The 17,690-nt window shown below is 41.1% G+C and overlaps 1 protein-coding gene across 3 annotated transcripts in view; it reads left to right on the top strand.

Moving 5' to 3' along the window:
* The window catches only part of IQCH (IQ motif containing H), a 201,492-nt gene that overhangs the window by 13,574 nt on the left and 170,228 nt on the right, over positions 1 to 17,690 (top strand). Inside the window, exons 4-5 of one of the 3 annotated variants that reach the window (XM_088024875.1) lie at positions 11,447 to 11,567; positions 16,900 to 16,913. The exons of 1 other annotated variant lie outside the window; for it this stretch is intronic. In XM_088024875.1, coding sequence (XP_087881001.1) covers positions 11,447 to 11,567; positions 16,900 to 16,913 — 135 coding nt within the window. The remainder of the gene's footprint in view (positions 1 to 11,446; positions 11,568 to 16,899; positions 16,914 to 17,690) is intronic. One more of the 3 variants, XM_088024876.1, reaches the window with a different exon arrangement.

Genomic DNA, 17,690 nt, shown 5'->3' on the forward strand with positions numbered 1-17,690 from the left:
AAACAAACAAAATACTGTGATCTAATACAATGTGGCAATGTGCAAATCTGTGTCTAAGATGGGAAGGCTCTGATTTTATGAATTTGGATCAAATTGAGAAAACGATTTTCAAACTTGGATCAAAATGAAAGTTTTGAGGACTTTGGACATTATGAAGAATAATACGGTGAGAGACAAAAGCAGGAAAAAGAGCAGGAAAGGGTTGTTTCCCAGACTGTTGCTGTGAGTCCTGCCTCACTTAGTGGTGGGTGGCAGGTTTTGCCCATGAGGTGGTAGTTAGCCTGCCACAGAGCAGAGCAGGCAGAAGAGAGCGCCTCCATGAGCCGACCCCGCCGTGAGCTCTGTCTTCTCCCAAGAGCAGCAGGTTAAAAAAATACCGCTCCTTCTCCAGGGCTTTTTATTGAAGTGTTTTAAAATACAGACCTAATGACATCTCACCCCTCAATGCTTTAACATGCATCTTTTAAAACGAGCATAGTCCAATGTGCCCATAATAACATTATCACACCAAAAAAAGGAACAATAACTTGTGAATATAATAAATACTCAGGTCATACTCAAATTTCCCCAACTGATCCTCAAATGGCTTTTACCAATCCTTTATCCAAACCTGAATCTGCTAAGATCTATTCATTGCATTTGATTATTTTTTCTTAAAGCTCTAATAATCCAAAGCAGAGAGACTCTGTTCATTTCATTGCTGTCATTGGTGCCCAGTCCAAAGTAGGCTCTCAAGAGAGGACAACATCATGGTTAGAAGTATGGGTTCACATCCTGGCCCCACCACGTCCTACCTGTTCCTTAACCTCTCTGTCTGTGCCTCGGTTCCTCGTCTGCAAAATGGGCATAAGGATAGTCTCTACCTCATAGAGCTGCTGTAAGGATGAGTTAACAGATGCAAATGTTTATAACAGTGCCCCATATGTGGGTGTTACGCAAATGTTCATTCTTACAATTTGCTGATGAATACTTGGCAACCTTAATTATGTACCTAATATGTGACAGACACTTTAGGCATTAGCCAAACCTCTCTGCTCTCGTGGAGTTTACATTCTAGTTGGGGTCAGGCATTCCTTAGGAAAAGAAAAAATGATTTGCAAAGCAAATATATATGTAGTATGTTAGTTGGTGAGAGAAACCTGGGGAAGAAACGTAGGGGTGTTTGATGGTCTCCCTTGTAAGGTGACACTTGAACAGAAATCTGATGGATGTGACGGAATGTCTGGCTATTTGGACGGGAAGAGCATTCCAGGCAGAGGAAACAGAACACGTAAAGACCCTGTACTGGAATACAAATGATGTGGAAATGTTGGGGTTTAGAGCAAACGGTCAAGAGAGAATTCTCGAGACACCTTTGGTGAAAAATGGTGGCATTATTAAAGCAAAGGGACAGCACCAATGGGCAGAAAGAGCTGCACTGGGATTGTGAGGGGTGGCCCATTATATATTTTCAAGTTGGGAGGGAGTTAGGGATAGCGTTAAGTCTTTAAGGAATTTTGGAAGCAGGTTTCCAGGACCTTGAGGAGCTAGTGGTTGTTAGGAAAAGGTCATTTATTACTGTCTAGTAAATCTTTAGTCATGAGACCTTCAGATACATATCAGTAGGTCATACGCTTGGACGGTGATTACTAACAGATATCTCGGGGGGCGGGGGGTAGAGAAAAAGGAAGTTTCCAAAGGAATTTTTATATGTTAAAGCAGACTTATAGGATCCTGGAGGTTGGGATGTTAAGTTAGGATTGCCTTTTGCCCTTAGCAAAGTATCAACATCTAGGCAGCTGAGTTCCTAGAGGAAGGTCACTGTGCCTGTCTCAATGACGAGTCAACGGGCTGTAGGCAGTAAGGAAATTAGTTGTTTCTTGTGCCTGTGTTTCCCACATCGTCAAGAGCAAAGAAGCTGGAGGGGAATATGCAGGGGGAGGGAAGTAGGAAAAGTGGGAGGGGGCCAGATGTCATGGGCCATTGTGAGGACTCCAGATAGCTCTCTGAGTGAGATGGGAAGCCACTAGGGTCTTTTCCTGCTATGAGGTAGAAGGGGAAGGGCAGCAGCGGGGGGGACCATTTAGGAACCTGTGTGGCCATGATGATGAAATCCTAGCTCCTCCTCACAACATTTGGCGGAAAGGAATTAATCATCCCTGTTTCACAGATAAGGAAATGGAAGGTGGGAGATGATTCTAATTTAAAGCAAAGTGACAGCAGAACTGGCATTCAAACGCAGGTGTATTTGACCTCAAAGTTCTGGCCTTTCCTCACCATTGTTAAAAAATACAAAAACTTGAGCTCCCTTCCTGTGTTTACTACAGGGAAATCTACAACCAAAAACAAGCAGGATAGACTCCTGATTTGGTTCACAAATGGCCCTAACTATCCCCAGAATTATCCTCAGGTATGTCCCTCCAAACTTTCCCAGAGAAACTTACCAACACACCTGATTAAGGTGACCTTTTTCACTTTCTGATTTGTTGCAATAATGCTAATGTAGCAATTATGAAGCCACATTAGAATTATTTATAATACATTAGGGTACTCGAACATATGCAATACTGTTTTACTGTAACGGGTTACTATTCAATTGGCTTACACATACATTTTAAAGAGGTTTATACTTTACAATGTAAAAGAGCTATAGCTAATGGGACAGATGATTAAGTGTGGTATTTGGGGCTATTCCTATCAAAAGTAGGCATCAAAAATAGGCCCTTAGGACTATATCATCTTTTTTTTTTTTAAAGATTTTATTTATTTATTTGACAGAGAGAGACACAGCGAGAGAGGGGACACAAGCAGGGGGAGTGGGAGAGGGAGAAGCAGGCTCCCCGCTGAGCAGGGAGCCCGACGCGGGGCTCGATCCCAGGACCCTGGGATCATGACTGAGCCACCCACGTGCCCCAGGACTATATCCTCTAAGAATATTGCTTCTATGGGAAGACTCGATTAGTTACATATTTATAACTTATGGCACCTTCTCCAGAAACTTAAGTTACTTATTACAAGTGCAAAGACTACCCAAATTTTATTATATGGTATTCCATGGCTCAATAACATTTCAAAGGTGGCATTCCAAATTTCTCATGCCTCGCTCCATGTCTTACCAGGAAATACTAACTTCTGGGCACACAGGAGAACCATCATTCCCAACTCATCAGGGTAGTTCGTAGCAAAGGGAGGGAGGCCAGAGAATTAGCAATTGGCCCATGTGCCATAAAAATTGGACAGAATGTCACCTTTGGCACACACCACTGCTGTCCTCTGATGACTCTGTCACTGAGGCACACAGTAATAACACAAACATAGTAAAACTAAAAAAAAAAAAATGCCTTTCATCACTGGTAAGCTATTTCCTCAAATATTTTAATTTTAACGTTCTATGTGCTAGGTGGTAGACATACGTATCTCTGTGCTGTAGGAAGCTCAGAGTCTGTAGACAGGCATTCTGCAGGATGAAGAGTGCTCTCATAGAGGTTTAGAAAAAATGCTCTGGTAGGCTTGGGGGGGGGGCATGCCAAATGCCTGGAGGCATTTGGGAGTAAAAGTGTCCCTCCTCCTGTCAACCTATGTTATAACCCATAAGTACATCATCTCTCAAATCTGTTTCAAGTAGAGTTGTCTCTGACCTCTGTGTCCTAGTCTGCCAGCTCACAGAGCATGTTCTGGCAAGAATTCTTCAACACTTTAAGGACCTTCACTGACCTCTCATTACTTCACTATTTATCACTTTTGCCTTATTGTTCTTTTCCTCCTTAGCTAGGTTAGGTTGCGTGCTTATGGCAGAAATTGTTGCTTCCCTGCCCGACACCCATCCTCCCTTCTGCATTACTAACAACCGTGATTTTGTTCAGGATGGCATCACGCCATGAGGACGATCCCTCATTTCTGAGCCTTCCTTGCAGCTAAATATGACCACGTGTCCCAGTTCTGCCCGGACTTACTGGAGCGGCAGTCTACTGGGGATTGGGTCTAGGGAAGGTTTCGCTTTCCTGATGAAAGGGTAGAGTCACAACTAGCATGTCCCTTCTCCTCTTTCTCCTTTCCTTCTGTCTTGAATATAGACATGACATCTGGAGTTGTAGCATATTGTCTTGCAACCATGAGGTGACAAGCATAAGGACAAAAGGCAACAGTTTGAGAAAGGCAGAAAAGAAAGGGGGAAAGGACTGGGCCCCGCTGGCTTTTCTGAGTAGCTGAGTTTTAGCCAGATAGAAGCTGCTCGATAAAGACTCCATTTCCCAGACTCCCTTGCAGTTGGACATAGGACCAAGTACCGGCCAATGAAATGTAAGGGGAGGTATTGTGGGCAGTTTTCTGGAAACTTCCCTAAAAGATATCTGGCTTGCACTCTTTGACCCTTTTCTTCCCCTTCATTTATCCTGCTGCCTGGAATGAAGCTGGGATGGCTGAAACTCTGTTAGCAAACGTAGACCCAGAGGAGGTGGCCCATATATCAGAGATAGCAGGAATACTGAGCTAGAAGGCGCCTGATCCCTAGCAACTTCATGGATTTCCAGACCACCCCTGAACAGCCTGTCTCTGGATTTCATATACATGAGAAGAATAAACTCTGTCTTATTTAATATTCTTTCAGTTTTCAGTCACAAACTTAGTCCTAACCTTCCCATTACCAAGTTCGTTAATTTTTCTATGTCTGGATTTATATTTTAGGTCTTCTCCTTTGTCATAGTGGAGGAAGTGTCCCTCCTCCTGTCAAGCTCAGTCTCTTATTAAGGCCTTTGCTTTTGCAGTTACCCCTTTTCATTAACCATCGATTTCTCACTCTTCAACCATCCCCAGATCTTTGCATGAGTAGCATAGTTTTTTCATTCAGGCCACAATTTAACTGTCATCTCAGAGAGGCTGTCGTTGACCACCATATCCAAGGAAGCCTCCCATTATTCTCTATCCCACTTACGGCAGTCTGAAATTAAATTACACGTGTGCTCACATGGTTATTATCTGATTCTTCACATTTCTTCAAGAATGTAAGATCCACGTGGACAGCGACTGTTTCTTGTTCACCAACACCTAGCAGGCTCTTAATAAATGTTGGAATGACTGACTGACTGAATGGCTTTTGTTGGGAGTAGAGAAAGAGAGATGGAGGTTAGGGGAGGTCTCCCAGAAGAACTTGAGCCTGATCTGAGCTCAAGTTTGAGAGTAAAAGTGCGCCCAGAAGACACTGAAGAGGGGAGAAGAGGACATTCCCACAGAGGAAACAGCATGCTCACTTGCAGGGGTGGAGAGAACATGTATGTGAAGACAGGCTGGCTGGGCATGGAGCAGTCACGAGGGAATGGAGAAGACAGGCCCGATCATGCCACCCTAATGGAAACCTGGGGGATTTTAAAGAGGTAAGAGGCATATCTTAATTAGTGATCAGAGGTTCAGTCTTTCTAGAGGTTATGCAAAAGATGGATTGGCAGGAAGGAGACCACATAATGGCCATTACAGAGGTCTACATAATAATCAAGGAGGGCCTGGACCAAAGCAGTGCCTGTGAGGATTAGGGCGAGAGTAAAGGATCTGAGAGACGGGAAGGAAGTTGCATCAAGAGTGTATCAACTACATTTCTTTATAATGTGGGAGCATGCTCTGATGGAAAGAGGTTTTGAAGTCAGAGACATAAATCAAATCCTGTCTCCTCGCTTGGGTTTGTAGGACTTTGAGAAGTCCCTCAACCAAGTATTCTCATTGGTAAAGTAGTAATAATATCACATACTCCCGCTTGTCCTTTTGGCTTCTTTTTTTAAGATTTTGTTTATTTGAGAGAGAGGGAGCGGGAGGAGGAGTGGAGGGAGCGGGACAAGCAGACTCCACACTGAGCACAGAGGCCAACGTGGGGCTCGATCCCATGACCCCAAGATCAGGACTTGAGCTGAAATCAGGATCAGATGCTCAACTGACTGAGCCACCCAGGTGCCCCCCTTCTCTTGGCCTTTTAAAGACTAAAGCAGTTGGATCAGGACAGTACCCACCTATTATGGTGCTTGACACAAAATGAAAGCTGAAGAAATGTTAGCTCTCTCCCCCAACATTTCTCATAGTCTACAGTTCAGCTCCTACAGGAATCAGAAAACAGGAGGGGCACATCTGACCAGAAGTAGTTAAATCTAAAGGTTTTGTGAACCTGAGGCAGTTAGGCAGCAGCTGGGCAATCTCGAAGCAGCTTGGGGGTTAAGTGGTACTGGGATTGTCAGTTCCTCCAGCCTTCACAGGGAGGTAAGAGGGGCTGCCGAAGAGCATAGAGTGCTCAAGTTGAAACTATAACAAAACAATAAATAGTTAGCTTATAATCACCTTTTTATTTTATTTTAAAGATTTTATTCATTTGACAGAGACAGCGAGAGAGGGAACACAAGCAGGGGGAGTGGGAGAGGGAGAAGCAAGCTTCCCGCGGAGCAGGGAGCCCGATGCGGGGCTCGCTCGATCCCAGGACTCTGGGATCATGACCTGAGGCAGATGCTTAACGACTGAGCCACCCAGGCACCCCATCACCCTTTAATTTTAAATAGGACTTTTTACTAAAGAAGTTGTTCTTTGAATGGACACCAAAACATAGACAGAAATCCACGTAACCAACATCCATAGTTACCATAATTTTATAATTCTTATTTCGTCTCTTCCCTCCCCTTTTTTGGTGCAGTCCTTTAAAGCAAATCCCAGACATCGTATCATTTCACCCATAGCACTTCAGATAAGGACTTAAGAAAAACATATTATCACATCTAACACATTTAACAATGCATTAATACTATAGAATTCCCAGGCACAGTTCCGTTTCCCCCAATTGTCTTAAAGTTGTTGTTCTAATGTTTGAATTAGGATGTAAACAAGGTCCACACAGTGCATTTGCATCTCATTTTATCTACACTTCCCCCTTATCTAAAAAAAAAAAAGTCATTTATTGGCTAGAGAAACCAGGTCATTGGTCAGATAGACTTTTCTTCGCTGTTTGAATTTGGCTGATTGCAATCTCATGGTGTCATCTTATGCTTTCTTCTGTCCCTAGTATTTCTTGTAAACTGGTGGTTTTATCTAGAAGCTTGACCAGATTCAGATAACATCTTTTGGGCAGAAATAGGTCATAGGTGGTGCTGTGTACTTCCCCTTAGAGGATATCGGGAGGCAATTTCTTTTTCTCCTCTAAAGATGTTAAGATTGAGGGGCGCCTGGGTGACTCAGTCATTAAGCGTCTGCCTTCGGCTCAGGTCATGATCCCGGGGTCCTGGGATCGAGCCCCACATCGGGCTCCCTGCTCAGCGGGAAGCCTGCTTCTCCCTCTGCTCCTCCCCCTGCTTGTTCTTTCTCTCGAATAAATAAATAAAATCTTAAAAAAAAAAAAGATGTTAAGATTGATCAGTGGGTCTGGGTATTACTGGCTCCATCTACCGCCCCCCCTTTTTTAAATATTTATTTATTTATTTGACAGAGAGAGAGAGAGAGAGAGAGAGAGACAGCAAGAGAGGGAACACAAGCAGGAGGGAGTGGGAGAGGGAGAAGCAGGCTCCCCACAGAGAAGGGGGAGCCCGATGCGGGGCTCGATCCCAGGACCCTGGGATCATGACCTGAGCCGAAGGCAGATGCTTAACCGACTGAGCCACCCAGGCACCCCTCGATCTACCCTTTATAAAATTCCCTGAATGGTATTAGTGACCACTGATGTTTGCCTAAATACATTATTTCATTAGGGAGTGCGAAGCAGCGATTTTTATAATTCCACCCTTCCTTCTGCATTTATTGGCTTCTATGAAGAACTGTCCCTTACTGACTCTTTGGGGCATCTGAAAAATAGATTTTTCAGGAAAAGCAGGATAAATGCTTGATTCTTTTCCTTTATTTACTTTCAAATTAACGTACCAATTTTATCAAGTAGGTTTTTTCAAAAGAGGGAAAACATTAAGAACTCGGGGTTTTTATGTATTTGTATGGTTTCCATCCATTACAGTCATTGTGTTTTGGCCAGTAGGCTCCTGAGTAGTGCTTTATTATTGCAAGATACTTACCATACTTTAGTAATTTCCCTCACCAACAACGCTGTGAAGGTAGGTATTATTACCTAGCTTTACAAATGAGAAATCTACATCACATGGCTTGAACCACGATTCAAGGTCTATTGTTCTTTCCATTAAATATAATAATGGTTGTAAGAATCAGAGCGTTAAAGGTGACTAGATTCTTTTTTTTTCCTTTCTGGTTTTAAGATTAAACAGCAGAGGTCTTTAACCAGTGGGAATATGATATTAAGCAATATACACTTTAGAAGGCATTACTTGGGGCAAACACTGTTGAGAATAATGTTATGCTGATGAATACTGTAACTTAGTAAATAGCCCGTCTCAACTTTGTTTGTGAAGCATTTCGATTTTGATTACTCTGTGTGGGATCTACTGCTCAGATGTAGGTCATTTTATGGCCTGCCCATGTCTGGGGAGCTGGTATTACACGCTGCCTAGTGTTTTTAATTCAGAACTTCTTTGAAAAGAAACCTTAGCCTCTTATGTTTAAACCCTTGTTTTAATAGCATAAGCTATTTCCTTCTTAGATAGCTTTGTGGGCATAGTAATAAAATAAATACCACAAAATCACTGATGAGATGAAAATTGAGCTCCCTGCTTCTGTGCGGCCATGTAGGTAAAACAGTAATTGGCTCTGATAATAACTTTTGTTCTTACAAAACCAAAGTCTAAATGAGAGTCACATTTGATATATCTGCTTGTAATTACTATCAGAAGGAGAGAATTCCAAGTTTGGATTGTTTAATGACTCAAGATAGATTAAATAGATGGCTGCCTTTTCTTGATCAATTCGAGAAAAATTTCTGAAATTATTTTTTATATTTATCTTGCTGTTGGTGAAAATTATCTTCCAGGGCTTGCTCTTCTGCTTAATGGAATGATGAATTTTGTTTTTCTTTTTTAAATTGACAACTGTTTTTCTTGAAAAGATCTTATTACTGGGTCTGAATGCAGCTTATGCTTTTAAGTGTTTTCCTATATAGTTCAATAGGTGGTTTGTGAAAAGTTTAGGTTATGAATGTGTTTGGTAGTGATTTATAGCAAAACCATTTGATACATTATTATTTACATGTAGGCCCTTTTGTTTTTTAAAAGGGAAATTTAATGTGTTATTATTATTTTGGTATACACATGTTTTGGTGCCAAAGTAGTAAATATTAGAATATTAATCATTTTAAAGGACCTCTCCCATTGCTTTTAGAAGCTAACTAATACATAACTGATATTACAACCTGTCATTTCTTTGGGATTTCTATTTACATTTGGATTCCTGTCCATAAAGATCTATGTCCAGTGCCACAGAAATGTAACAATGAGCAGAGAACTGGATTTTGATGCCACTTTCCACAGTGATTCTGTATTTGATAATTTCCTCCCTACACCCGTACCATAGCCACATGAAGTTGACGGAGCATAATAAAACTAAGAAAACTGCTATGGTCCACCGAGCCAATGAATTAAAAAGTTCTAACAAATCTTAGACATGATAGATGAAGCTTTTACCATCAGTTGTATCCAGGGTTCACATTTAAAACACACTCTAATTACAGAAACCACATCCAGTCAATATAATACATATTAGCAATTTCCTAATCCTTGGTAGGATGGAAATTATTCTGAAAGTTTAATTAAGAAGGAAAAAATTATGTTCAGGTATTAATTTCAATAAAAGTGGCACTCGGCTTACGCGCAAAAGCCCCGGAGTGGTGCTGTGAGTGTGGATTCCTCACAGAAGGAAAGCCATTTATAATTAGCACAACGTTGCTTTTGCAACCCCACATACTTCCAGGAGAAGGAAACAGATAGGCTTTCTTGGCAACCTGTATCCCTGCATGGGTTAAAGTGGACAGCTGAGTGCCATTATTTAGAGATTTGGCTTAAAAACTGCTATTTAAAAAAAAACACACACACAAAACACAGAAGAGAGGTTTGGAGGCTGTGTTAAGAAATAACTTACCTGGACAGGATACATACCATAGGTATTTTTGTAGGCTTCGCCTTCACTTTGACCTTAGGCACAGCCCTGTTTATGAATGCTTATGATCAAAGAAATAGCTGGATCATGAATGAATCTTCCCAGTATGACCATTTTAACAATTGTACCAGATCACTCCCAGATCGAAGACACTCAGTTGAAAGGAAAAATATTTTTTTTAATTGCTCACAACACCTCCTTTCCAAAAAGTCACAGGGACCATGTATTTTAGGAATCCATTTATATGAAATGCCCAGAATGGGCACATCTAAGAGACAGAAAGTAGACTAGTAGTTGCCAGGGGCTGGAAGGAGGAGTAAATGGGGAGTGATTGTTAATGGGTGTGAGGGTTCTTTTTGGGGTGATGAAAATGTTCTGAAATTTGGGGTGATGGTTGCACAACTTTGTGAATATGCGAAAAACCACTGACTCACGTACTTTAAAGGTGTGAATTTTATAGTATGTGAATTATATCACAGTAAAAAGTCACAAGACCTCAGAAAAGGTTGTGATGTCATATTCCCTAAGTGTCACCTTACCTTTTAGCATCACATCATAGAATGCCGAAGCAGGGGAGGGTGTGGGGGGGAGGGGCGTCGGGGGGTGGATAGGGTGACATTTGGAGGGTAGGGGTGAGGTGAATAGTTCTTCAAGAGACCCTCAAGTCTAACTGCTGCATTTTGCAAGTAGAGAAACTGACTTTCTAAGAAGGAGAGTGACTTACCCAAGGTAACATGCGGGCAGTCCAGAGGAGGGCAAGACTGGAACCCAGCGAGGTCTCGCCCCTTTTCCGCCATCACCGTGTTGTCTTCGCTGGTGGTTTATGGTTCGGCGTCTCAGCTTTAACTCATTTGAGTTATTTAAAATGAGGAACACGTGGTTCAAACGACATGCTTTTATATTTTTTTCTAACGACAGCACATGTTTTTCCTATAGATAGCAAAATCTCTGTGAAGGAGTAAATAAATGCATTGTGGTAAATTCACCAAGTCCAAAGTGAGATTTACCTGTAAATGTCCCTTGAGGAAAATGGCCACATTAACAGACCAAGGGAGCCCTCTACCTGTGTGTTTGCAGTATAGATTTCATTGGCAAAATCCTTGACCTGGAAAGCTAAAAATAGATCGAGACCAGGTATTCTGGTCCTTTGTCCACCTTGGTTGGCTCCTGCTATTATTTTGGAGGAAATGAGTGATGTCCAAGGATATGTTTGTACGAGCAATAGGATACATGGAGGAAAATCTACAGAAAGTTCCTTTTCTGTGAATAAAAGAGACCAATTAGCAGCCTAAATAAAACCAAATATATATATATATACACACATATATATAAATTTTTGTCAAAAGAATTATACTAAAATAATTACTTTCAAAGAACTTCACACTCCTTTGAGGATATAAAATGTTAGTAAGCATTTTTGTTCATTCAACATGAAAGTTTCATTGTTTCTTTGTTTCAGCGAAAGATAGGGTTGAATGTAAAAATCATGCAGGATCCTGAAAACATCCACCACAGAGCTGCTGTAAATGTGAACTACGGAATCAGTTTGCCATATATTAATCAGAGAAAAGCCTGTGTAAGTAATGACTTGTTTTAAAGAGCTCTTAATATTTTTTAAGAACCAAAAGTCCTATCTTTTATAAGATACAATGTACATTTTAAGTAATGATTTTGATCCTTAGAATTTGGGGGAGATGAAATGGAATGGCTTTCATTCTGTTTATAGTTACGAATAATTAAAAACATGTAAACCATTTTTAAAAGATCTATTTGTAGCTCATTCAAATTTCTCTGTTTTATCTGATGTTCCTAAATAATCTGGTATCATCATTTTAACAAGGATGAAATAATTTAACAACAAAAGCAATGAAGAGAGAAATGTTAAATATTTTATTTCTTTGATAGTAGGCTTACCGCTAGAAAAATCGAAAGAAAACAGCACGGTAATCGGCTTCAATGCATATAATCATCCAGTACACAAAATTTAAGAATATTATTCTAAATCTGAAGCAAGCATGGAATCATTCTTTATGTCAGCAAAATTTGATGGGAGGGAAGAATGATCAAACGGAGATTGGCATTAAGTGATCTCAGAGTCTGTGCCTGTATTTACCATTGACTGGCTGCTAAGTGTCCCAAAGCCAGGACTGTACTTTCTGTGTTGTGGGGTTTTCTTAGGAGATTTAAAAGTAGTGCTTCATTTTAACTGAGAAATTATTTGACTCGAGATTATTTCTAATACTGAAAACAATCACTGAGGTGACACCTGTACGTTTGTAAATGCATTTTTAACCTTTGGCTTCTCTCAAAAGTTCTTAAATGTATGCTTTGGGGAGATCAAAACTAAAAAACAAGATGAATTTTAGAATTAAATTGCAAAACCATTTCTAATCAGAATAGTCTCTTGGATTAATCTTCTAAATTTCCTACACAGACATTTTCATCTGCCTCCTTCATTCATGTAACCCTGAAATAATATTTTTTACTTTCTTTCTATGTGCTTTATGTTATTTTAATAGGTTTGGCCTAAGTGCACTCTATCATAGAAATACTTCTATAGCCTAAGAAATAACCAGAAAGTTAGATATTTTTATTCCTGCTGAAACTTTATTTAAAATGTCACTGTGAATAATGGGAAAGGGTTTTTATCGGCGTCCCATGAGCCCAAAGCCCTTGAAATAAAAATATTATTTCTCTGGCTGCACAGACAGAAGCAGATTTCTCTTTTGTTGTTGTTGGTTTTCCCCCTTCAATCTAGAATTATATTGGCGTAGCTGGTGGAGTGCTGGGGCTTTGTAGCCCAAGGCAACTACGGCATTTCCAGCAAACTTTTCCTGATGAGTATCAAAGTTTAAAAAGACACACCTCTAGATTTAGAGAGGATTATGTTTGGCTTTAATGAATGGGAATGAAGATTCAGACATATATAGGAATTCAAAGTTATATCCAAAAATCTGGGGCAGAACCTTAATCATTTGTTATATTTTTTGCTAATTCCCAAGAGGATGAGTGCTTTGGTTATTGTGCCCATGTACTTCGAACGCAGAGGGTTTGGGAAAGCACTTGGCCTTGCATGATACATAGATAATATACACTCATTTGTTGTATTGAAGATCCTTTTTCCCCATTAAACTTAACTCCCTGAACATCTACACCAGAGCCCTTTAAAATGTATGGACATTATATACATTTTGCTCAAGCTGACTATTAACATTTCAATCAAAATAGTTGATCCTATCATCTCACGTTGCTATATGTATATATGATGGTAGTAACAGGAAATCAGTAATTTCGTTTTGGATTTATAAAATGAAAACACTGTGCCAAAAGCCCCGTTCGAGAAATATTCAGGTATTGGTTTTAAACAATCCCATAGAGCATTTGGGAACAGATACAGTTGTGATTTACCACTTATAAAAATGTTTCTGAAAGCACTTCCCCACATGGAAGCAATGTGTCTACTGTTGTGATGTATAGTTAATTAGAAAAGCAGCATCAAGGCTAATCGCTTTTTAGAACTACTCTAAACATTCAAAGGGGATTATGATTTGGCTGCCGAGGGCCATGTGCTTCTTTCCTTCTTATGAAACTTGAACAGCTTGTCAAAAGCCTGTAAATAATCTTCGACATTTTTGACAGAGCAAATTTGAATATGTAGCTGGTTTACATGATTAGTTCCTAGAAACTGATATTTTCTCCGTTTTATGAAGAGGTATATCCTTCCTGATCATAAGGGGCTGGTGCAGAGATTTTAAAGCACATATGAAGGCACATATAACCCAGACGCATGCGCGTGTGCACACACACCCCACCCCACCCCACATGCCTTCAGAATTTTATATCCTGTAACTATATGTAAAATCAATTTATAAAAAAAATACTAAAAGTGAAACTCGCTAATGATTTTTTCCAGTATCTTAAATCTGCCAAATTATACAACAACAACGTTCTAATAGGTTTTAGAGCAGAGCCTCACAGGTACAGGGAGACAAGAAGAAATCTCTGATACATCAGCGTCACACTTCCTCGCTGCCATCTAGCTCCAGTTAGACTTTCTGATGCAACACATTTGAAGATCTACAGAAAATTTGACTTTGATTTATTTAGTTTAGATAAAAAGGGTTTCTTACAAGGCTTCAAACATGCATCTGTTAGCATGAATTTTAAAAGAACAATTATGAATGCATAACAAAATAACCAAACAAAACATTGCTTTGAATCGCTGCACAAATAACTCTGATTATAACTGTTATGACCTAGAAAAGAATCATAAAACCATTTTTCTTGTTGGCAACCTATGAGTTGCTGTAGAATTATACCAGTCCTTTGGTCCCGCTTTCCAAATAAATAAATATATAATGCAATGTAAACTTAGAATCTTTTATTTATTCATGAGGTTGAATTTAATACTATTATGATTTCTCGATTTTATGAGTCCTACGTTATGCGGTGTTTTTCACTAACTTAGTTGGGTAGCAACCACACTTCACAAATCATAGTTTCATTCTTTACTGTTTCACTTGGGGTGTACATAGTAATCTCTCTCGTGAAAGTACATTCATTTCTGGAATGATAAAGTAATGAAAAGTGAGGCAATTGTGTTCATGTCAAATGATTAGAAGCAGCGCCAGAAGAAAGGGGGAAGGTCGGGGTCAGGGAGTGGTGGGGGGAGAAAGAAGGATGATTTCAAAACATGATTGTGTTTTAAGCCCATGCATATGGCCACAATTACAGTCACAACGTAATTTGGCAATGGGAGCAGAATTAGATTTAAACAAATTGATGTTACACTGCAGTAATTCAGAATGAGCTTGTTGCATTTATAAACCATAACAAGAAGCAGAGTGAATTAATAAACCCTTCTTGTCACTAAAAATAAAAAAGGGAATAATTGCTGAGACGGAGTTAACAGATGACTATAGTCAGCATCCTTTCAGCCTAGATATGGGAAAGTGAAGGTCACCCCCATCTCGGATGACAAAGAGGGAACATTTTGTTGGTAAACAAATTAATCTTTTGAAAGGTCGCCATTTGTTTTAAGTTTTTCTCCAGTTCTTGTCATCTGGAATCAGAGATTGACTGTCATTTCACTAGGCAGGGGTGCAGTTGAAGCAGACAAAGCTGCTTCTGTACGTATCAGCATTCCTTGACAAAACTCGGTGCCTGATTGCAATGCTATGGGCTGCTGGTTTACAGCTGTCTCCGGACAAGAACGGAGGCCCACCCCTGAATTCCAATAAGATGGGCCTGCCTAGTCTGCCTGCTGCAAGCTGGCCCTCTGCCTACAAGGAAAATGCACTGTAGTTCAAGCCAGCAATTATCTCTTGTACTTCCTTCTGTGCTGCTTCTGTTCCTTTTTTCCAAAAACAGATGTGGGTATTCACTCAAGTTCTGCAGCTCTTCTTTCTCACACCTGCTGGGTCAGAATTTTGACAGAGGGAGAGTCTGAGGGAGCCAGCAGACAGCAGTCAGACGGAATTTCTTTGAGAGCAGTTTAGAAAGAAAATGTGGATTTTCCAGGAAACGTGGAGTCAGCATCTTGGTCCCCCTCCTTTTTCCCGGGACCATTTGGTAAATTAAATTAGTGGAACGAAAGGAAAACCGCTTTTAAAGACATTCAGAAACGCCGTCTCCTATTTATGACACACAGTCATTACCCAAGCACTGTGCTGGCACGCGCAGACAGCACCCCCACTTCCGTGGCTCAAGAGAGCTTTCTGGTCAGGTCGCTTAGAGAGAGTTTTCCAGAAAACAAGGACTTCTCGTGTTCTTCCTGATTCCTCAAATGTACGCCACCAGTACGGCAGTGGTGGTGCTGGAGCACGGGGCTGGTACATCACCTTGGTAGGTGGATGCTGTTTAGAACTTTAGTTTGGCCTGGGTTTTGAGTGCTGGCAAAGCCGAAGAAAGTGATGAGACAATTGACCTTGGCTGCTCCCGGGTTCTCTCACAAAAGCCCACTAGGACTCTGGGAGCGGGAAGAGGCTATTAGAGGCTTTGCCCTCATCGGGTAATGTTCACCGAAAATCCGCCAGTAGGGAGTTCCCAAACTTCTTGAGAATGTTCCCTGAGTTTCTGTGCTGAGATGCTGCACGCCTTCCCAGACCCACCAGCCCCGTGCTGAAGCACTCCTAGCACTCGCTAGCTCTCAGCGTAGGGAGTCTGGCTCAGACTCCACGGCCTGGTGTGAATCTGGCCCGATGAGGGACCTCCCAGAAACAGCCTGCGTTGTTTCACGTGTAAAATGTCCATAGTAAGAGTATCTCATAGGATTGTATTGAGATTTAAATGAGAGAAGTCAAAGCACTTAGCAAAGGTCCTGGTACAAATAAAGGCTCTGAAAATACTAGTTGTGACTAGTGGCAATTTTCGTGGATTGTATTGTGCCATGTTTTATACTGTCATTTAAAGCTTACATTACTGTAGCAGTTGAGGGAGAGAGCCAAAATATTACTGAAATACCTTCCAAGGATTCTATTTAATATTTCCTATGATGATGCCTTCTTTCCCACCCTGATACGAGGGCAGGGACCTTGCTGTCTGTTCTCTTTGCCTGTTTTTCAGACTTTCCCCTGCCCCAAGTAGTGTTTTACACATAATTGGTGCTCAGGAGAGGACTGGTCTGTCTTCTCCCGCATCCAGTCTCTGACTGAAACTAAGCGACCTGATGCCAAGTCTAGAAGTGAAGAAACGATGTTGCTGGCCCCGGTCACCCTGGTTGCACGGGGCATCCTCCCACTGGGCCATCCGAGAGAGTCTTCCTAGTGAAACACCCTCACTCCTGGATTCCTGCAACAGCCTTGCCACCCACTAGCTGTTTCCAAGAGCAAGTTACTCCACCTCGCTCATTCCCATCTTCAGGGGTTATAAAACGGGGAGGTTGGGTTGGAGGTGGTCTGGTGCGGTGGGAAGGGTTGAGTGGCTCAGTTTGGGTCCTATCTGCCATCTTGCAGTTATGCAACTCCAGGCAAGCAAATGCAATCTCAAATCCTCTGTTCCCTCTTCTACGGAGTCAGAATAGTGGTGCCCATTAGGCAAGGGGGTTCTGGGAATTATAGATAATATAACGTTGCTGGCACATAATAGGTACCTAATAAGGCTCCTGGTTTTGGGAAAAATGAGCTAATACTAGAAATCTCATACTTCCTTCCCCTTCTTCACACCTGTGCTCCCAGGGAAGGATCTGATTTGGCTCCTTTCACACTCCAGTGTAAATGAGTAATAAGGCTTAATGCTCTCGTTTTCAAACTGTCACAGAGAACTCTGGTGAGTTTCGGGGAAACTGCAAGCATTTAACTCATAGTTAAATTTTTTGATAAATATTTGAGCCATTTTAAGGTGTAACAAAGAAAACACAGACATACTTGGGTTAAGTACCAAATTTTCATACATACGAGATACAACCAATGGGTTAGTTTGTGCTGTTAGGTTAATTCTTGGAGTGCGTGGGCCTGCGCGCGCACACACACACACATTTGAATTCCCTAGAAAGGTGTTTTTTTTATCAGATAGGGTGTATCTTTGTACTGGTCATATTTTGGAATTCAGGTCTGCTTGTATACACTCCTATAATAATCACACAAATAAATAAGTGAAGGTTAAGTCAGCAAATACACATCAAGGTCTGAAAGCAGAGCCTAGCCCCTAGTAAGCATTCCCCCGGTGTGAGCGTTCCAACACATGCGTGCCAGCACGCATTCAAA

This window comes from Eumetopias jubatus, unplaced genomic scaffold (genome assembly GCF_037043125.1).
Source record: "Eumetopias jubatus isolate StellerSeaLion01/CBP00866 unplaced genomic scaffold, mEumJub1_p1.0 scaffold_7, whole genome shotgun sequence".
Taxonomy (NCBI): domain Eukaryota; kingdom Metazoa; phylum Chordata; class Mammalia; order Carnivora; family Otariidae; genus Eumetopias; species Eumetopias jubatus.